Source organism: Lepisosteus platostomus, chromosome 1 (genome assembly GCF_059453375.1).
Source record: "Lepisosteus platostomus isolate fLepPlt1 chromosome 1, fLepPlt1.hap1, whole genome shotgun sequence".
Lineage (NCBI taxonomy): Eukaryota > Metazoa > Chordata > Actinopteri > Semionotiformes > Lepisosteidae > Lepisosteus > Lepisosteus platostomus.
The window spans coordinates 49,229,971-49,252,448 of record NC_142611.1 but is presented as its reverse complement, the minus strand read 5'-3'; the positions used below and the strand labels follow the sequence as shown (position 1 = coordinate 49,252,448).

General features: G+C 39.1%; 1 protein-coding gene across 1 annotated transcript in view; it reads right to left on the bottom strand.

Annotated features, from left to right (window-relative positions):
* Positions 1-8,743: 8,743 nt before the first annotated feature.
* The window catches only part of polr1a (RNA polymerase I subunit A), a 46,809-nt gene continuing 33,074 nt past the window's right edge, over positions 8,744-22,478 (bottom strand). The window contains exons 28-34 of the mRNA XM_088630857.1: positions 18,611-18,728; positions 17,096-17,212; positions 16,304-16,579; positions 15,031-15,231; positions 13,443-13,560; positions 12,644-12,808; positions 8,744-9,582 (exon numbers count right to left, since the gene is read on the bottom strand). Coding sequence (XP_088486983.1) covers positions 9,482-9,582; positions 12,644-12,808; positions 13,443-13,560; positions 15,031-15,231; positions 16,304-16,579; positions 17,096-17,212; positions 18,611-18,728 — 1,096 coding nt within the window. The 3' untranslated portion in view covers positions 8,744-9,481. The remainder of the gene's footprint in view (positions 9,583-12,643; positions 12,809-13,442; positions 13,561-15,030; positions 15,232-16,303; positions 16,580-17,095; positions 17,213-18,610; positions 18,729-22,478) is intronic.

The following is a 22,478-nucleotide window of genomic DNA, read 5'->3' as shown; positions in this document are numbered from 1 at the left end:
GTGCCCATGTATGATTGGCTTGCACTAGCCCTGCGATGGACTGGCACCCCGTCCAGGGTGTATCCTACCTTGCGCTCGTTGCTTGCCGGCTAGGCTCCGGCTTCCCGCGACACTGTATGGTATAAAGTGGTTTGGCAAATGACATGACATGACTCCCCCGTATTAAATATATTGTAGATACAAGACATTTTGATTTTTGGGGGGAGGAACTTGTTGAAAAATGTTAGCTGCAGGAATCCCTGTTTTCAGGAATATGTCAGGTAAAAGGAAAAGCCTATTCTGACAATATGAAACTTAGAACTTCTTTGGTGCTTGTTTGAGCCATTTAACTACAGATGCCATTAATCAAGCTACTGTCCTGTGTATGATCAATTAAATACCAGTATTACTGCCTCACCTAAATGCATTAGTCTTGAAGTGTTTTGAAAAGTGTAATGTTTCACATAAATGCAGTACGTTATCATCTACAAATTCCTGCAGTGGAGTTTACATCAGATGAACAATAATAACCCAATTTTATAAGACCCAAAAACCTACAGCATTCAGTATTTCTCACTATAATTATATAAGGTGTCGTAATGTGTTCCGCTTTTATATGCTATTAGCTTTGTAAATTGTTAGTATACTTTAATCACATACTGCCGATAAATGGTATGAGGAAGTGAAGCATCAATTACATAACTTAACAATGGAGATTAAATTAACCACACAGCTTGATTCTTATAATCGGTGGAGGGATTTTTCCATTTCAATATTAAAGCAAGGGTTAGATTTAAAATGAATGTAAAAGTGGGGATGCTTACCCTGTAATTAACAGAGTTCTAATAAAGTACCACTCGATTTTAAGGCACATTGACAATTTGGAGAACTTTTAAGGAGTTTAACAAGGGAACATTCAGAAATCTTTCCCTTATCACTCTTTGCTACTAAATGTGAATTATTGAATTCAAATTCAAGATCTAAACATATAAAATAATACGAATACATTTTTATACAGTTATAGCGATCACTGATTTATCACCCTTCATCTAATTATATTTACAAAATTATATTGCCTTGTACCACACAAAGGAGCTATTGATATAAAGAAATGTTATCCTTAGTTGCAGTAATACTACCTGCTTTTAGAGGAAATCAGAGGGTATTTAAACTGTAGGTGTATTCATGTCACTTAACACTGAGACCACTAATCACACATGCACTCAGTAGAAAATAAGATGTAGTGAGAAAAGGAGAAATGTGCAATAATCTGTGAAAGAAAACACAGCAGTTAAGCAATATCACACCATACCTTAAGAAAATTCAATAAATAAATTGGATTTGTAAATATACAGAGACCTGAGGGCACGCAGCAGCAGCCTCAGCACCCCATATTCCCACAGCACCTCCCGAAAAAATAGCCCAGGGAACATGACTGTAAGCCATCTCCAAGCCCACAAAACGAGTATAGAAAGGACCTGCAAACTCCCTAATACATTCCACAGCCAGGACAGAATACACATTGTTCATCCTGTATCTCGGGCTTGACTATCGGGTGGAGTCTCCTTTCCAGCACTTTCTGTCACGGGGACCACTATCCCAGCCTGCCACTCCAGAGGTACAGAAGTAGAGTGGTAGGGATGCAGGGGTGGATGAGATCTGGCCAGAAATTCTGAAGATGCTGGACATTTTTAGGGTGTTATGGTTAATGTGCCTCTTTGATGAGGCACGGAAGGCATATCTACCACAACACCCCAAGATCACTATTTCCAATGGATCTCATGTACCCCACAGGATCCTCAACCACAGTAATGGACACTGTCCCATTAAAAAGGGATCCTGTGCTGGCTCCTGAAGGGAGAGTGTGTCCAGATTCAGGAGTTTCTCAATGTGCTCCTTCACATCTCAATGACATCCCCTGTCCAGGTCATGATTTCCCTACACTTGCTGAGAACAGCCTGTGTGATGTCCCTCCTTCCCCTCCTGACTTGTCAAATGGTTTGCCAGAATATCTTTGAGGCTGCTCCAGAGTCATTCTCATGTGACTCTTCGAACTACTCCTGTACGACGGCTTGTGCAGCGGGGACTGCCACATCTGCTGCCTTCTTGGCCTGCCAGAAGTAATAATACTTCATGTATAAATTAGATGTAGAAATTATCAAAAAAGAAATGTAATAAGATAAGATCACTTTATTGGCCATATACAATTTCTTGCATTAGGAATTTGTCTTTTCACATACCCCAACACACAGACAGGGAGAGAAGCTCAGGGTCAGCCATATATATGGCACCCCTGGAGCTGTTGGGGTTAAGGGTCTTGCTCAGGGGCCCAACAGAGTAGGGTTCCTTTGCCGGCCATGGGATACAAACCAGCAACCCTCCAGCCACAGGCACAGAGCCTTAGCCACAGAGCCTTAGCCACAGAGCTACCGCACTACCCATTTTTTTAAAGTATAATAATAATTAATTATAAAAGTAGTCAGGGTCTATGAAGGTAATTAAAGTAAGGAAAGAAGACAAGTCTTTTTCAGTTGTACAGAAACCTCAGCGATTGCTTGATTATTCAGGAGATTGTCTCATTTTCCATTCCATTTCCATTATTTATTCCTAAAAATAAAACCAACAAAAAGTGGGAACTGTATTTATTGTGACTCATCCTGGAGAGCTACTCTGCCTGCTGTATGCTCAGAACTGTTATCCAGTGGGGGGTAATCTTTCGCAATGATTACACAGCTGAGTTTATCTGGTCAGCAGCCCTTGGAGATCAGATAACTCAATAGCTTGTGAAGCTGGAATTTCCATTCAGCAGTTTGTGTGATCATGTGTTATACTTTAAAAGTGGAGATTAAAAGTTAAAAAGATAGCAGAAGAGACAGATGAATAAAGACGCCTGAGAGTTTTTCAGCAGCATGGACATCTTCACCACCAGATTCCTCCTTGACAAACTTTAACCTATCAGATACTTAAGGGACTTGGGCTAAATTTAGGGAAATGAGCTGCACTTCTGAAACAAAGTTGGTTGCATCTATATTCGGACACATTTCTTGACAAGGCCCAATGCTTGTCTTATTTTAGCATCAGTTTAGAGGACAGGCTCGCTGATGAAGGATTTTTTATTTTGTGAGTGCAATCTTATTTCCCCTTATAAGATGCATGTCTATTTTTAAGAGCAGTAGAGATGTGCTAGGAATGCAATGCATAAAGGTTAAATGTGATGATTTGGGTTCTGGTACTTAGTCCGACTAAATAAGACTTATAAATATTAGTTTGAGTCCTGTTAGTTTATCTAATAAATAGTTCCTTCTCCACCATGGAACTGTTCACAGATTCAGCTATGTTATGACCAGTGGACAGGACAGTATGATAATATACAATAGTGTTACTAAACTTCTGTTATCTGCTAAATACCACTTAAGTTAACATAGCCCAATAATAAATGTGTCAGTTATTATTAAAAGCAACAATACCTTGAGTCAATATTTGTCTTTTGTGTCCCAGTTCATATACCGGCTATCCTACAGCAAGAGCTAAAATAATTTGGACTTTGTTGTGTCCCGGTTTCCTCCAAGAAAGGCAAACAGGGTGATTGCACAGTTTGGGAACCTGATCCCAAATTGATCCTAAACTACCTCATATTTTAAAACTGTTGTGCAGAAAGCAGGTCTAAGGTTTGTCTTCAAGTTTTAGTTCTATTTATAAAATTAAATGTGTTCTTTTTCTTTAAGGATTGTTGCTTAAACTGAAAGCCAGTAACCCAAGGGAGGAGAAAATTTAACATAAAAGCAATCTTGATTGACCACATGATGCTTATTGCAGCTGATATAGAAGGCTTCCTATAAGTCTTGCTGCAGTGAAGATTTGTGTTGATATGCCCAAACATGTCTTGATGTTTCAAGCATTTACTGTCTCTGATAATGCTGAAAATATTACTTTAATTAATTTGCTCAACTGTCTCTGTTAACTAGGGTGGGAAACAACATTGCTGTTCAAAGTTTAAGTAAATCACTTTGTCTCTCTCAATGGGTACAGGTCTGAAATTGGTCTTGTCAAGTCTGGTGTCCCTCAGGCCTCAATACTGGGCCCCTTGCTCTTCAGCATTTACATGTTCCCACTTGGTCAGCTTTTAAGATCACATGGCCTCAGCTTTCATTTTTACGCTGACGATACTCAAATATACATCCATACCAAACCCGACACTGATGTGGCTGTCTCTATTCTATCTAATTGCATCTCTGACATAAAAATTTGGATGACTCAAAACTTCCTTCATCTTAACTGTGACAAGACTGAAGTCATGCTTATTGGTACCCCCCATCAACTTCGTAAAGCCAGTCCTGTAACCCTGTCTGTAGATGGCTCTGTACTTGAGCTCCAATCAAAATTGAAAAACCTTGGGGTTATATTCGATTCTGGCTTAACATTCGACCCACATGTACAGCATACTGTCAAAACATCTTTTTTTCACCTTAGAAATATCGCAAGACTACGCCCTATGCTATCATTAACTGTGGCTGAAAAGCTGATCAACATATTTGTATTCTCTCGAATTGACTACTGCAATGCTCTGCTCCCTGGGGTATCTAAATCTACTCTGAACAAGCTGCAGTATGTCCAAAATTCAGCAGCCAGAATCCTGACCATGTCTAGTGCAAGTGTTCACATTACTCCTATCCTGGAGTCCTTGCACTGGCTTCCGGTCAAATTCCGCGTAGACTTTAAAATCCTCATGCTCACCTACAAGGCTTTACATGGCTTGGCACCTCAATACCTGTCTGAACTTTTATCGCCCTACTCCCCACCTCGCAACCTCCGCTCTTCAAATTCTGCCCTCCTTACTGTCCCCCAAGCTCGTCTACATTGTATGGGCGACAGGGCCTTCTCCTGCTATGCCCCCAAGCTCTGGAACTCTTTGCCCAAGGATATTAGAGAGTCGCCTTCTCTAAACTCCTTCAAATCCAGACTCAAAACCCTCCTTTTCAGAAAAGCCTTTACTTAACTGGTTCCATTCTTCACCCCTCTGCTCTTCTTAATAACATCTTCCACGGTCTCCTCTATTGTTATTGTTGTATTGTTGTAATTATAATTGTGTCCTGTCTTGTGAAATTTTCTTATTTATTGTTGTAGTCTTCTTATTTATTGTTATTGTCATCCTGTAAAGCGCTTTGAGAAGCCACCTTTAAAGGCGCTATATAAAATAAAGTTTATTATTATTATTATTATTATTATTATTATTATTATTATTATTAAATCAAATGTTCAACTCAATGCACTACATGTTGACAACATCTGTATACAATGAACAGTAAAATCTTCTCCATTTCTCCACCTTCTCCAATTAATAAGATAATTATATGTGAAAACATCAATAGGAATAAATATCTGATAAATGTGACATGTGGTCATACACAGTCCATCAAAAGTGCTATCCATGGTAACATGGACTCTAAAATCTTTGATTAATATCTACATCTACATTTGGGGTGGTGCTCTGTGGCTAAGGCTCTGCGCCTGTGGCTAGAAGATTGCCAGTTCGAATCCTGCGGCTGGTAGAGGAATCCTACTCTGTTGGGCCCCTGAACAAGGCCCTTAACCCCAACTGCTCCAGGGGTGCTGTATAGTGACCCTGTGCTCTGACCCCAAGCTTCTCTCCCTGTCTGTGTGTCTCATGGAGAGCAAATTGAGGATATGCGAAAAGACAAATTCCTAATACAAGAAATCGTATACGGCCAATAAAGTGATCTTATTGTTACATCACTCCTGCACCACCACATAGCCTGCTCTCTCAGTCTTTCATGTGCTGTTACTGCAGAAAGCTCAGTAAAGTTGTGATTGTTCTTTATTGATGTTTGTACTAGTAACCAAACTGATATGCCACATAATTTAAATCAAACTACTACACATCTAAATGGATTGCAGCCACACTGTCATCAAGTTGTAAAAAAATATATATAAGCTCAACAATTAAATAAAGAATCCTTCATGGGAACAAGTTAGAGACAAGTACTTTGGCTCATATTGGAGGACTGAGTGTATAACTAACTGAGACTGTGTATAACTGTATTAGGAGCCAGGGTGCTGTAAAATCTAATAACATTTGCAGTTTACATCTCAGTTGCACTACTCAAGGCCTTTTACAGAAAGCCTAAAACAAATGGGTATGAACACAGATTACCAAAACTTGTTTTTGATGACTGATTCTGGTAAATTAATCTCATGGTAAATTATTAGAATGGCAATAAAGGATAAACGCTCTTCATCCACAGAACACAGAATACAGATGCAAAAAGCGGAAGGAAGACAGGGAGGGAGAAACAGGAACAGACCAAGAGAGGCAAGAGAGAGCTAAAATAAACAACATGAATCCCTCCTCTGCTAAGGCCTGTGCTTCCTCTCTTTGCCTGTCTGATTAGCACACCCCACTGTAATTAAATAGGCAATAAAACCGTCAGTGAGCCTGTAAAGTCACCTCCAGTCTGTCATTTGCCACGTTGTCACAAGGAGTCCTTGTTACAGTACAAAACCATGTCGAGATGCGGATGCTGGGTAGTGTTTGTTTAGGGGACAGGGAGAGTCTCACTCCCTAGATAGGTTTAATCTCACATCCTAGGCTTCTGCGCAGCGAATTTGAAAGCTAACAACCTTTGACCGGTTTCATCTCACTTTGCTCCTCTTTCAACCAAAACCCCTTCAGCCAGTCAGAATCGTGAACTTGCAAATGTTAAATTCACAGATGTCAAGACTCCACTGTGTTAATTGGCATTTCATAAACATTTCAGTAAAGGCAGGGACATTCACATGTGTGTAAAAAAATACATGTGAAGTACACAGTCATTAATGCACATGGCTGCATTTATGTGTCACTACGTATTACAAAAGTTAAATTTTTCTCCAATGCAGACTTGCCAAAAAAGCAGCTTTAGAGGAATGTAACCCCTGGGATTAACACGGGTCAGCCGTACTCCTTATCGCGCACAGTATGTTAGGGTCAACAAAACCCTTTCCGAGTCACGATCCATTAGCCTCTGTTCACATTTTATACAAATGATTGTACAAGCAGTAGTCAAAGCAACTTCATTTTCAAATTCCCAGATTATACAGGTGTTCTCGGCTTAATGCAGAGGTAGCAGCTCATCTGTAGACATGTCAGAAATCCAAAGGTTTGTGTAATGGTGTGACAACAATAGCCTAATTTTGAATGCTAAAAAAAAAACAAAAGAAAGTTAGTGATCACTCACAGGTAGTAATCCACAGTGAACTCATCACTGTTCACTGTGCAGTAGATTCACACAAGTACTTAGGTGTACACAAGACAGTAACCTGTGCTGGTCTACTCATGTTGAGAGTGTTTGCTCAGCATGTTGAGGGTTCAGCAGTGCTTATATTTCCTGCGAAGTTGCGGGTTCGACGGGAAGTAATGCTACTCTTTTACCGTGCTATAATCGAGAGCATTATCAGATATGGTATTTCAGTGTGGTTTGGTAATCTATCAGTTCATTTTAAATCGCAAATTACCCACCTCATCCAGATAGATTTGAAGGTCATAGGAGTAAAATGGCACCCCTCCCTGCAGACAATCTTTAAAAAATCCATAATCAAACAGACAGTAAAAATTATATCAGATCCTTCCCAAATCGTCAACTATGAATATCAACTTCTTCCTTCTGGCAAACGTTTTAGGGTTCTCGAATGAAAGTCAAACAGATACAAACATTCCTTTGTTCCATTATCCATTAAAGCTGTCAATGCAAATCTCAAGGATAAACACAATTCTGACTCTTACAACCCACTTGAGTGCAATATGTTTTGTGATGTGTTATAAATGTTACATGTTGTTATGTGTTATACTTTACATGTGCAATAGAATGATGTGCAATGTTTTTATTATTTTTTGTAACAGTATAATGTGCAATGTTTTTTTCTTCCTTTTTTTGCATTTTATTTAAATGTACAGGAGTGCCGGGGATCCATAAAAAATTCCCTAAGGGGACAATGAAAATTTTATCTTATCTTATGCCTCACATGGAAGCGACAAAATTTAAAATCTTTCTGTTATAGATCTCACATTTATTTGAAAATTCAGAATTTTCCATTACATTCTTTGGATGTTCAAATAGAAAACAGCATAAATATGAAGTCAAACATTTAATGATGATAACAACAACCATAAAAATTCCTTACCTTATAGAGCGCTTTTCTGGACACTCTCATAGAGCTTTACAGGTAATGGGGACTCTCCTCTACCACCACCAATCTGCAGCCCCACCTGGATGATGCGACAGCAGCCATAGTGTGCTCTTCAGCTCATCACACATCAGCTATCAGTGGTGATGAGAACAGAGCGATAAAGCCAATTCATAGATGGGGATTATTAGGAGGCTGTGATTGGTAAGGGCCACTGAGAAATTCAGCCAGGGTTACACCCCTACTCTTTTCTTTTTAATGACCACAGACAGTCAGGACCTTGGTTTTACATCTCATCCTAAGGACAGTATAGCGTCCCTGTCACTATACTGGGGCATTAGGACCCACATAGACCACATGATGAGTGCCCCCTGTTGGCCCCACTAACACCTCTTCCAGCAGCAACCATAGTTTTTCCTAGGAGGTCTCCCATCCAGGTACTGACCTGCTGAGCTTCAGTTGGCTGCAAGTTGTGAGTAGCAAGGTGATATGGCTGCTGGCTATTTAGTAAGTAGAAGGTTCACTATGAGCACTCATAAAGCAAAAAGGAGTATAAGGGTTAACAGCACTGAGGTGAGGACACTTCTTGAGATTCAAAATAAAAATATTTTAATCTGAAATTAGAAAGAGTGAAAGAAGGAGAGCTCTAATATTGAAAAGTCTACGTGTGAGGAAGTTTGCAGTCTGTGATGTGAATGGTAAATTACAACTACCAGTAAATACTGTTTTAGCCATACAGTATGTCATATACTGTACCAGAACAGAAACATGAGAAAAGAGAAGTACAACAAAAAGGAAACACAGCAAAAATGTCCGTGCCACTTAATAAATCTCATTACAACTAAATACAGTGAACAACACAAGCAAGATATCTTGTGTCTCATCAAATGGATGTGAACCCTATATCACCGGCCAAATATTTTCATATTATTTTGGATTTCCCCTTGCTTAACAACTGCAATAAGATTACCAAACAAAAATAAAGAGAAATGTGTTATTCCTTCTTTTTCTTTTTTGGACTTCAAGTTTACTTAAACACAGAAAAAAACAAATTAAACACAATAGCTTTTTTGGGCCTTCTGGGTCAGGCAGCTCTGGAGAACAGCAAAGTGAGAAACAGTCGGATCCTGATGGAACAAATTCCTTCAGTCTTGTGCTGAAATCAAGTTTCGTTTCGCCATCTGCCGTGCGACCTGGGGAGCATTTGGAGACTTCCAGCTCAGCTCAGCATTCCTTTCCCCCGCAGCCAACACCAGTCTGCGTATTCAAATTATAAAGGCTTCCCTCTCCCTCCACAGAGCACTGTTGCTTCCACAAAGACCTACTGGAGTGGCTGCTTCAGGTCAAAGAGTCCTGTTCCTCCTTTAACTACCTTACCAACCACTAGACATGCTGATGGTGACTTCAGCTCATCATAGGCACCTGACACAAGAGATGAAAGAAACATCAGAATCAGTGTGAAATTCGACAATTACGTGAATGTAATTGCATTAATACTGTATAGACGTTTTACTACATTTTATACTAATGTGCCTATGTTCTAGGATGGGTGTACAGACTCTAACTGAAAAGGTGCTGTATAGAAATGATGGCAATTAAAAAAAAAAAACAACATCCAACAATGAGTTGCTCCTCTACTATTTTGCAGTTAAATTCTTCATTTACAGCACGTACTGTTCTCAAGACTACAGAGCCTTTTGGTTTCAATTCCACCTGAGCTTATAATTATGTCTCTGAACTGATGATTAATTTAAATGAACCAATTTAACCCTTCTCCCGGGTTTAAAGCAGGTAATCACTTAGGATCTGCAAACCCTAATGAATTATGGTCCTCAAGGAGGAGAGCTGATGAGCTGTAATTTACATCACAAGAGCTGAGTGATATCCCTAGAAACAAAGGCTTTTATCAGTAAAATACAGCATTACACTGAGGCATACGTGTTTGCATCACACTTAAATAAAGTCTGTCTTTTTTAAAGTAGCAGCAACATAAGCATAGACAAAGAACCTAAATGTACTGTACATGGACACACTTATCTGTACAGCAACCAACACCAACTACGTCTTAGTTACTATATGTCTTCTGAAAGGATGTGAAGCAAATTGATTTAAAATACAGGAAATCTGTTTTTAAGAACCAAGGCTAGATGTTTGAAGTTCTTTTTCACAGTACTGAAAGCTTCATACTGAGAGCTTAGAAGTAATTAGGAAGTGATGTGGCATGTCTAAAAAAAACAAATTATCAGCAACAAGCAAAAATTCAAAAGAACCACAGACAAAACAGCATTTTTCCTAAGCAAGTGTCTCAAAAGGTATTCATTTTCTTAATAAAATAATATAATAAAATGATGAATACTTGTACACCAGTTATTAATATAACCACACTTAAAACATAGTTGACTGTGCAAATTAAATAAATATATAACATCTGAATTCGATTAACATCTGAGGATTAAAACAATCGATTATATGTTGAAACTCACATACAGTGCCTTGCAAAAGTATTCACTCTCTTCCAATGATGTCCTATATTACTGAATAAAATGATGTGCACACTTTCAAAGGACATATTTTTAATTAATCCATGAATGCTGCAGAAAGGCACAGACCAAAAAAAATCAACGACACTGAAGGCTGAAGATCTTTGAGGGGCATCTTAATATATAGTCATGTGAAAAAGAAAGTACACTCTCTTTCAATTCTATGGTTTAGATATCAGGACATAAAAAATCATCTGGTCATTACCAGGTCCTAAAATTAGGTAATTCTAACCTTGGGTGACAAACAACACTACAGATTCCACTATGTCATTATTTAACAAAAAATAACCCAACATGCAGAAGCCATGTGTGAAAAAGTATGTACACCTCATGATTCAGTAGCTTGTAGAACCACCTTTAGCAGCAATGACTTGAAGTGATCGTTTTCTGTATGAGTTTATCAGTCTCTCACATCGTTTTGGATGAATTTTGGCCCACTCTTCTTTACAACATTGCTTCAGTTCATTGATGTTTGAGGACATTCGTTTATGCACAGCTCGGCTGCCACAGCATCTCAATGGGGTTGAGGTCTGGACTTTGACTTGGCCATTCCAAGACCTTGATTTTTTTTTTCTCTTTCAGCCATTCAGTTGTAGATTTCCTGGTGTGTTTGGGCTCATTGTCCTGTCGCATGACCCAGTTTTGGCCCAGCTTTAGCTGTCGGACACATGGCCTCACATTTGTCTCTAGAATACTTTGGTATAAAGAGGAGTTCATGTTCGACTCGATGACTGCAAGGTGCCCAGGTCCTGTAGCTACAAAACAAGCCCAAATCATCACCCCTCCACCATCGTGCTTGACGGTTGGTATGAGGTGTTTGTGGTGATACGCAGTGCTTGGTTTTTGCCAAACATGGCGTTGTGCATAATGACCAAACATCTCCACTTTTGTTCCAGAAATCTTGTGGTTTGCAAACCTAAGCTGTGCAGCCATGTTCTTTTTGGAGAGAAGGGGCTTTCTCCTGGCTACCCTTCCATGAAAGCCATACTTGTTCAGTCTTTTTCTGATCAAACTGTCATGAACTTGAACATTTAACATGTTAACCGAGGCCTGGAGATCCCTAGATGAAGCTCTTGGGTTCTTGGCAATTTCTCTGAGCATTATATGGTCTGACCTTGGGAAGAATTTGCTGGGATGCCCACTCCTGGGAAGATTGGCAACTGTCTTGAATGTTCTCCATTTGTAAATAATCCTTCTCACTGTAGAATGATGGATTTCAAATTGTTTGGAAATGCCCTTATAACCCTTCCCAGATTGATGAGCAGCAACAATTGCTTCTCTGATGTCACTACTGATGTCTTTTCTGAACACACACCTGAATGCTCCAGCCCACCAAACTGCCTAAAGTTCTGCTTTTATAGAGGTGGTCACACTTCCTGATGATCAACTACTCAAGTGCATTTGATTAGCAGCACCTGTCTGCTAATTACCTTCTTAATTCCTATGGAAGCAGTAAGGGTGTACTTAATTTTTCCTACATGGTTTCTGCATTTTGGCTTACATTTTGTTGAATAAATGATGACATAGTGAAATCTGTTATGTGTTTTTTGTTATGTGTAATCTGAGACTATATTTGTCTAATTATAGAAGTTGGAGAGGACCAGACAATTGTTATTTATGCCCTGATATGTAAAACCATTGAATTGAAAGTCTTTTTCACATTACTGTATGTGTGTTTGTATTGTCCCACAGCTTTCTGAACTATCACCTACCCACAATTGTTTTTACATGGCAGCAACCTGAAAAGTGACCAAATTCTGAGGATTTTCTTTTAGAATTCACTGAGGAGACACCTACATCCCCTACTTACCATGAACAACATAGATGGGTCCAAGATGGAAGTTTATGTTTTTTAATCCCTGACCTTATGTCTTGTATATAACTCCATCTACTGGCAAACCAGTAGAATCGTTGGATCCGCCAGATTTATTTAATTTTCTTACCCAACATAGTCGCATCTTTAAGAAATTTGAAGCTGGTCTCGAAGGTCATCTGCTGCAGTGGGGAAGAGTTCGACTTTATTCCAAAACGATTGAGAGGCTTGTAAACACCTTCGAAACACATGTAGTCAGCAACCAGTGACAAATGACGAGGGTCCACCTCAATGCCTGCGGAGAACACAAGGCCAGGTCAGAGTGTCATGGCAACAGCGACATGACAGGTACCTTTGTGTTAAGAAAATAAAATATTTAATGCAAAAACATTAGACTTAGTAGGTGTGAGATTCAGAAAAAATCTGAGGATTTGCTCATTCTATTCTGACAGAGGAATTAATTTAAAATGCTTAGAACACAGAAACGGATGTTTATTGCTAAATTTTAATAAAGAAATTTGATGGAGTTATCGACACTGTGAAAACAGTCATACACCAAGTGGCTCAGGTAAAGAAAAGGAAGAACAGACATACAGTACTTGCCAGACGCAGCTGAAGAACTCATCAGTAAAAGACAGTAACTGAATGACTTCAGGCGTCACAAAGGGCTGGATTAACAACTCTTCTGAAGACAGACGCTCATAATGACACTCATGACCACAATTAGAAAGGACGCCTACTTTTTATAGATTTAATAGTACGGTGCTGCTCAAATCTCTTGCAAATTGTTAGTCATTGTTAAGTTGCTGAGCTGACGAACTCTTGAATGAAACAAGGTAAAACTGAAAATGTAGTGAGGAAACTGCTCTGTTTACCCACGTTTGAGAGACTTGAAATGTTACAACATCTGAGAATACAAACATACACACCATAGACGGCAAACACGTCTTTGATCTCCTTCTCAATGACCCGCAGAGCCACCTCGATACCGTACGTGTTGGCCATGGCGTGCACATCGTTACAATACAGCCTCTTCAAATCCAGGATCTTCAGAAAGAGAAGGAAAAGTCAGCCTGTTAGTTCGGCATCTGACCCGCAAAAAGAAACAGCACAGGCTTGGTTGTGTCAAATAAATAATTTGTTAAATTATATATCTAGGTATTCAAATAAGTAGTCCACGATGAACATGTATGCCAAAATGGAAAAACAGACTTTTAACTAGAAATGTTCATGGGGTTTCCAATGGTTCAACCAGTAAAGGTACTGGCCTGAGCCCAGGCTGAGTTCTATGATCATGGGTTCAAGCCTGGGTTGTGTCACTAGATGACTGTGATTGGGATTCCCTAAGCGGGAGAGCACAGCTTAGCCAGCAGAGGGTATGGAAGGATTTGTAATTCAAGATAGAAATCGCAGATCGATGGAAGCTAACGGTCATGAAGACAAGGCAAATAACGGAGGAGAAAGAGTGTATCTGAAGACCGGTCAGTGAAAGAACTGCACAGCATGAGGCAGTGTCTACAGCCATGTGTATAATGTGAAAGAAGAGGAGAATGGTATCAGATTCTTTCTCTGGAAGAAAGTTTATACTATGATACTTTGAAGGCTGCAATCCTACATGCATATGAACTGGTTCCTGAAGCTTATAGACAACGCTTCCGAAATCATCGTAAAGTGTCAGGCCAAACATTTGTTGAATTCGCCAGAGAAAAGGGAATTCTCTTTGATAAATGGTGTGTAGCCAGTAAAGTGAGTGAGTTTAACTCATTGTGTGAGTAAATGCTATTAGAGGAATTTAAGTACTGTTTGCCTGAACGCGTTGCTGTGTATTTAAATTAACAAAAAGTAACTTCCTTATCGCAAGCAGCTGTTTTGGCAGATGAGTTTGAAACTGTATCTACTCCCAGTTCCCAGTCTCAGTCTAACCCAGTAAAAACTAGTCCCCCACCTCCTAAAGAGGAGCGTAAATGTTTTTACTGTCACAAGAAGAGTCATATAATTGCTAAATGTATGACGCTAAAACGTAAGCAGCAGCAAGCTAAGAGTGTAGGGTTTAGGAATGCTGTATCCCATGTTCCCATTCCTTTGACTATTGAAATACTCCTGACCCTAGTTATGAACCTTTCATAATGAAAGGGTCAGTTTCGTTAACGGGTGAACCAGGGGATCAGAAGCCGATTCAGATATTGAGGGGTCGTAACACATACCAAGCACAAAATAGATTGAAGTACAGTACTTAAACGTACCTAAAGGCACAGAGGCACTCCAACAGCTCCACTGTGAAGAGGTGGCAGCACTCGTTTTATTTAGGTACAGCTCTGTATTACAGTAAATAAGTAGAAATCTAATGTGAAGGGGTGATTTGGCCAAAAATTACTTTTGCTGCTGCTCTTTAAAATTCTAAATCTGATAAACTGTCCTTTTGTCATTCCAGTATTGACTAAACTGTTACAACCTTGTGAAAGTGAAGCCCTGTGTCCTAGAAATAAGGCGGTGTGTTTGGACCAGGTTTGGACTCACATCGCTGTACTTGCAGACCTCGGTCAGGTTAATTCCCTCCGTGTTGAGCACAAGCTCCTTCTCTCCCCTGCTGTTGGTGGACTCGTTCAGCAGGCAGCGGGTGATGCCTTTGGTCTCGTGCACCACTGCACTTTGCGCCTGAGATGCTATCAGAGAAGTGAGGTCAAAGTACACCTTGGTAACGGGGAGGTTCAGAGTAACCTGAAACATCAAAGAACACAAGAATGCATCCAAGTCACATCTGCATCGCGTAACGGAGACATAAGGAAACCAGAATTAAAACAGAGCTTCACAGTATGATGAAGAACATTTGATTCTGTAGTTTTTCCAATATGGTGCTCCTCAATCTAGGAGTTGGTACTGTGCAATAACTAGGCATGAAATATGATAAGAAGGAAAATAAAAAAACAGATTGATAAAATTAGTACAGGTAAAAGAAGTCCAGCCATCCACCCATTTTCTAAACCGCTTCACCCAGTACAGGGTTGGCAGGGCACACCAGTCCACTGCACAGCACACAAGCACACACAGACACAAACATCTGCACACTCACACCAGGGCCAATTTTCCCAGAAGCCAAATAAGCCACCAGTATGTCTCTCCAAGTGAACATGGGGAAAACATACAAACTCCATACAGATTTTACTCTGTAAATCGAACCCAGGGCCCCAGCACTGTAATGCAGCAATGCTAAGCACTGCACTACCATGCCATACTGAATAAAAGTCACTAATATTAATTTAATAAAAGTGCATCTATACCAGATGTTGAAATGTAAAGATACTAAAAAAATAAGAATGAACAGAAACTGTATACATCCTAGACTACATACATGTGTTACATCCACATAAACTCAAAACTGATTAATTTCTCAGTATACCTTTAAGAAGTGATTATGTTTGTCAAGAATTGCCGAACACTTTTCGGCAAGCCTTTAAATATCAACAACAGTATCCTGTTGGGGAGGGGCACATTTTGTTCCTAATGACCAATGTGAGGCTCTTCACACAGGTCTTCAGATCAGTAACTAATAGCAACAGAATATAAGTAAATAAGTAAGAAACAGGAGGAACTTCAAAGTTCTGATAATATGCATTGGTAAAGATTGCCAACAAACTCCAGGTGTCACTGTGAAAGACCTCAAGAGTACAATCCAGCGATTTTAATTAAAAAAAGCAAAATCACTCCTATAATTCATTTTACCCTACTTAAATGCACTAACACATGCACCAAGTGACAGACTATAAGGCCAAAACAAGCACACTGTACTGACCTCACACCACAGTCCCTGCTCTGTGTCATATCTATAGCTCTCAATGGAGGAGCTGGTTCCCAGAACGGTGTTGATCCGGACCTCATCCAGCTCTGTGTCTGCAAAGGGCTTCACTGCCTTCCTCCTCGCAGCAGGAAGAGCAGCAGTGCTTTGAGGAGGCACCTGACCAGTTTCCATTTCCTCCTCGTTCTCCTGCCGGCCCTCAGGTCCTTCCTCCTCCTCTTGCAGCTCATTGGCTTCGTCATTGTCTCCCTCTTCCTCACTGTCATAATCAACCTTCAAAACAACACACGCGGGCTGAGCAGAGAGGCCGCCAAGTGAAGGTCTAACACAGAATGCATGTGGCACCTGCAGCCCAGGGAGCAAATACACAAAACTTTTTTTTCCCCTCAGAGAGAAGCAGGAACTTTAATAATAGCCAAACACTAGCAGAAAGTCGGCTTACTCCTGGTATAAGACACAGCAACCCAGAGCCAGTCTCAGATGCCAAGGATATACAGTGTGATTACACCTTGGACAGGACACTTTTTCTTCTGAGGACTAACACACAGGGGAGATAAAAGCGTAACACAGCTTCCGGGTTCCTGTATTATCTCAGCTTGAAAGACTTCCTTTTTGGCATCATAACGTACTGTACATCATCAATGGCAGTTGTCCACTTGCGGATTCTTGAATCATTCTTTGAGTCATAATGTTGGCATTTACTTACTATTTATTTCTAAAGGTTTTCAGTTGGGGAAAAACTACAAGCCCTCTAATCCAACAGTCCCCTGTGTCCTGTTTCCTCTGTACCTCCTCCTCCTGTTTTTGTCTCCTCCTGGTGTCTGTGGCGTCTGCGTCTCCCTCGTCTGCCTCTGCATCCACAATCCTGGCGTCCTCCTCACCCTCACCCTCACGATCATCCTCTGCCTGAAGAGAAGATCAAGATCAAGACAGTCAGAGGTGACAGGACATCAGAGACCATATCACATACTGGACGCACCACCACTGTACTTTCTACCCTTATTTACACTGTACTAGACAATATGCTAGCAGTGTGTGGGTTCTCAATGTTACAAGGCATTTGGAACAGGTCTCCTACTGTTGGAGAGCCGTCACACTCCCTGAACCAGAGGATTCCTCTTTCCACAAACTGTGGAGCCAAAATTTTTCTGGACAGTGTCATATGTGTAAACAAGAAAGCGCTTTTTGTAACTTGAAATATTGGTAAAAGTGGGGAAAATAGAATTTAACTGAACATTACAAGTTTGTCAGGAAAGACCAGTTAACCTTCTATCAACCAACACCTATCACATCTGTATTACATGTCAATAACAATAAAAATATTTACAACAACATATCTATAACTGTCTTGATGTTACCTTTTACTGACTTTACTTTTTTTAGGATGCAGATTTCTCTATATTTCTCTATATTTTTGAGGAGTAAAAATTCCTCCATATATATCTCAAAATAGTGACATCACATGACCAGCCTACATGACTATTAATACACAAAGGAGAATATAAACAATAGAAACTACAGAAATCTGACTCTGGCCTGGGGTCATTATACTTACCTGTCTTAAATGCATTCTAAAAAGTAAAAATAACTGCTGTGCGTGACACCCAGGAGTAACTGAAAGGCTGAATTAACATTATGAGGTATAGCCACTGTGCCGTAAGTGGTATTTTCTATGTTTCCAATACAATTGGTACTGTATTGGTATAAACACCCATCCACAGTAATAACAAAGGGTGCCCATGGCTAAACTCGAACTATAAACCCTCTGTAACACTGCTGGATTTCAGGACACAGTGGTGGATACACTTTTTGTATCTTTTCCCAGTGATCTCTGGAAAAAGCCATTTTTACCACAAATTAAACTGATCTCAATCCATCAATGAACTGTGCTGTGACTCCTGGCATTTCTACACAGCTGACAGTGACGCATCCACCACATACAAAAATTAATTTGTATTCACCTGAACTATAATCTAATAACTTCGCAAAAATAACTGCTAATCCCAAGAAATTGGAATCAGATGTTCCTGCAAAGTCCAGAACATGGCTAAATGCAGACAAAATGGGAGCTGTCTAGATTAGTATTACTCTATCATCTCCAAATCTTCAACAAATGGTCATCAATGTATCCCACGATACATATTCTTTTACTCATCTAGTTAAAATGCTCCAACAACTCGTTAAACTCCAGTTACCAATGAACTGTCTTTTCACTTACAGGAAAAGAAATAAGTACTTAATCTAAAAAGCTAAATAGATTAAAAAGGGCTAAAGAAGGAAGGGGTTTTCTGTCTTAGCCCTTACTTGTGGTTCTTCTGAGTCATGGAGATCCCTTTGTGTTGCTTTGGATGTATTTACAGAGTTCAGAGATGCCAGCTTCAAGCTCCGTTTTCTTATAGCTTCCAAGAGAATCCTGAAGAATCTGCCATTTGTGAAGAAGAACAAATGAAAGCCCATCACAGGATATCAAAACATGCATGCACAACTAGATCCCAAAATTCCCCAGAATTATGTTCTGTCTCAGGGTACAGAACAGATGACACAAGCAGAGCATGTGCTTTTAATTCTGAAAGGCGGGATCCTAAACAAAAGACCTGATGTCAATTACTGTAGCTGCTGAGGTTGGTCTTATCCCACTCAAAAGGGCACCTGCCTCAAAGTGGTAAACAACAGTGACTTCTCTCATGACTAGCACACACAGTGAGTCATCACCACTGCACACGTGTAAGACACTCCATTCCACATTCTTCACCGACGAAGGCGACCTATTCTTTTAAGACTTCAGCCTTAGAAATATTTTGTGGGCGTGTCTAGGATTTAATTACAGGCTAGATGGTAATTAACAGTCATAATTAATTTTTCTTTACTCTGATTTGCTTATATTGACATCACTTTTTCTGAAAGGAAGACCTATAAAGAAAATTGAGCTTTGCACTTGTTGCTTGTCACTTGCCCTGATAGACTCCAGCTCCTACGTGAACCTATATTAAATAAAGTGGTTAGAAAGTGGATGGATTTCTTATTATTTTATATATAATTATATTTTTAATTGTGTCAGTACAGAAACCCAGAGAGAGAGATTTGCCTAGTGTTCACAGCTGACCAACTGCCTTATACATCATACATTAAACAAGTACTACACTCCATAGATAAACTATGAGGTTACAGAACAGTAGTCCTTATGGCAGCCAAACACTATAGGAAAAAGAGAAGGTGTTGTAATTAATCTGTGAAGATTTACAGTTGACGTAACTGGTTGTTTCTATTCTTTACACAAAATTACAATTACACAGTACCTGTCTACAAAATCCTTTAGCATTATGTTCTCTAAGTTCAACAGCTTGAACAAAACTATGAAGGTACACTAATGGCAACAAAGTCAGATTTAACAGAACTCCTGGACTGGAATATGGTCTAGTAGTATAATAAACCCAGTTTATTACATTTTAGTTCATACAATATCTATTAATTAAGCAATAACCAATACCATTGTCAGTGACTGTATTTCCATACAGTATATAATTAAGGACATAAAGGTTACAAATCTGAAACTATTTTTTGAAGGGAAACAACTTTAACAAAATGGTTTGGCAATTTGTTCCAGACACCCACCACCTATTTGTAAAAGAAAGCTTCTTATTCTCAATCCTTGATGCACATTCTCTGAGTTTCCCCATTGCCCTTGGGTTCTTTCAGGACAAGGGAAAGGCAGCAAGTGATTGCACATAGTGGAAAAAAAATCAATTTCTAAAACAAGTTACAAAGGGTAAATGATATTGGAATAATGAGACAATTGTTCACAGGATTATAACTGGGTGTTTTTCTAAGAAAGTTAGAAGAAACAGCTGCAAAGTATCTGTTCCCAAAAATGAGATCATGTTTGTAAAAACATTTCTCTTTTACTAAATCCTTTGTTGATGGGAACATCTCAAATTCTAAAACAGGGCATGATATGGCATGATAGCTGGAGAATGGAATTCTGAACAAACACGAAGCATTCAATTCTAATCTCTGCTCTTTCCCCACAATACTATTGCAATATACATCTGTGGATTAAGCCCACAGGTTTGATACAGTCCACCTAGAACATGAAAAAAAAACAGCATTTTAAGCAAGTTCTTTAAAAATGGTCTTCGCTTTCATACTTGTGACAAATGACAATTTAAATGGACCATTTTATAAGAAATCACATTCTTAGATAATTACATAATTGAATGTTTTTTTCAAATCGAAAATCACTGTGAATGTGTTGCATTTAAATTTTGTAAACTTTTTTTACAAACTAATTTTACATATGCATTTTATTTTTTAATTAAACAAATGTCTGTTATTTAAAAAAATGTTTTATATCTTTATGGCATCAAAAAATAAATAAAAAGGAATCACACAAAGTGAGGTTGGACTGTAATCTTTGATAAAATGTAACCTTTAACTCTAAAAACCTTCTAAAAATCTAAACATACAACATCATATTATATACCCTGTGTGCATCCACATTTTGCAAGTTTAAAGAACTTGTAACAAGTTAGTTAAGCAAGATAAACCCTTTTCTAAATCCATGTTAACCAACCCCTAAAATCCAACAGCCGCACAGATGATCCTATACTTTATCTATAATTAATGCTTCTACAACCTTACATACAATAGAAGACCGTAATTACTTGTTCAGTACCCTAAGATCAGCACTACCATAGCAATTTTCCAGTCAATAAGCATTACTCCTGTCTCAAGAGGTGGAGTTCTGTTAATGGCCTATGAAGAACATCTCTTGTTTCCTTAAGTACAACTGACAGAATACCAACAGACCCTGGAGACTGGTTTATCTCAAGCACTGCTTAGTATCAGTAACAGCTTCTACCTCTAATATTCTAATTTTATTTAAAATAAAACTGTATCCTTCTTCAATCTTGGGGTACACTGTTTTATTTTTTGTCAAACATCTCAGTGAAGTACTCATTTATACATGAGCCGTTTCTCTTGGATTACCTAAACATTTCCCATCATTATCTCTGAGACACTTCATCCTTTGCTGTTCTTTTGGTGTTGCTAATAGCTTATTTGAGTTTTTATTGCTTTTCTTTGCTCTGCCTCTTGGCTGTTCCAATATCCTTCTTTATGCTCTAGCAATTCATCATACTGCTTTCCTGTAATGGGATTGTGTGTGTTTTTTTGTCATTTTCGTTTATATGAGGAGAAATAATTGTCTTAAAAGGTATTTGATGTATTTAAACCACTTGGCCTTTATCTTCTTAGATTTTTCTATCGTTTCCATAGAGACCAATCTCACATCAACTCATTCCAGTTAGTTTTTGCCACTACACTGTCTAAACTGGCATTAAGTACTCTTTGTCCGCTACCACTGTGTGATCAAATTCTTTAAAAAGAAATCACTTTCGAGACTAAAAAATCACTGAATCTATCCAGACAAAAAAGACAATCATCACTCTTATTACAACAGAATACAAAATTCTCAAAAGAAAGATAGTCACTATTTCTAGAGGCACTGCTCTTGGAAATAATTTGAAATCTGCTGACAACAGGTTCTTTGATGCAGATTGTGGCTGAAATCTGGTTTGAAGGAGTTCACGCTAAAGAATGAAAGGTACTTCTCCTCCTAAAACACTGTTCAAACATTACATACTTAAAGGGGAATCAAGCATGCTTTCACTTTTCTTGTTTACTTCGTTAAGTGTCACGAGTGAATGGGAACAACTGAACAACTGAAATTTTGTATTTTGAATACATGTGGAATGCAAATTTAACAGGCAGCTTTTATTTTTTAGATTTTAAATCTCATTTTTAGAATAGGGTGGCATGGCGGCACAGTGGTTATCATTCCTGCCTCGCAGTGCTGGGACCCTGGCTTTACTTCCAGACCTGGGGTGTTATCTGCGTGGCGTACATTATGTGTATTCTTCCTGTGTTTGAGAGGGTTTCCTCTGTGTGCGCTGTTTTCTCCCACAGTCCACAGACTGTAGATTAACTGGCTTCTGTGTGAGTGTGTGCGTGTAATAGTCTGTGTCTGTCCTATAATGGACTAGCAACCCGTTCAGGGAGCATCCTGCCTTAAGCCTGGTGCCCCTGCTCCTCCGCAACTCTGAATTAGAAGAAGCACTTAGAAATGGATGGATGGATCTTTACAATATTTTTTTTCATTGTATACATTTTGTGA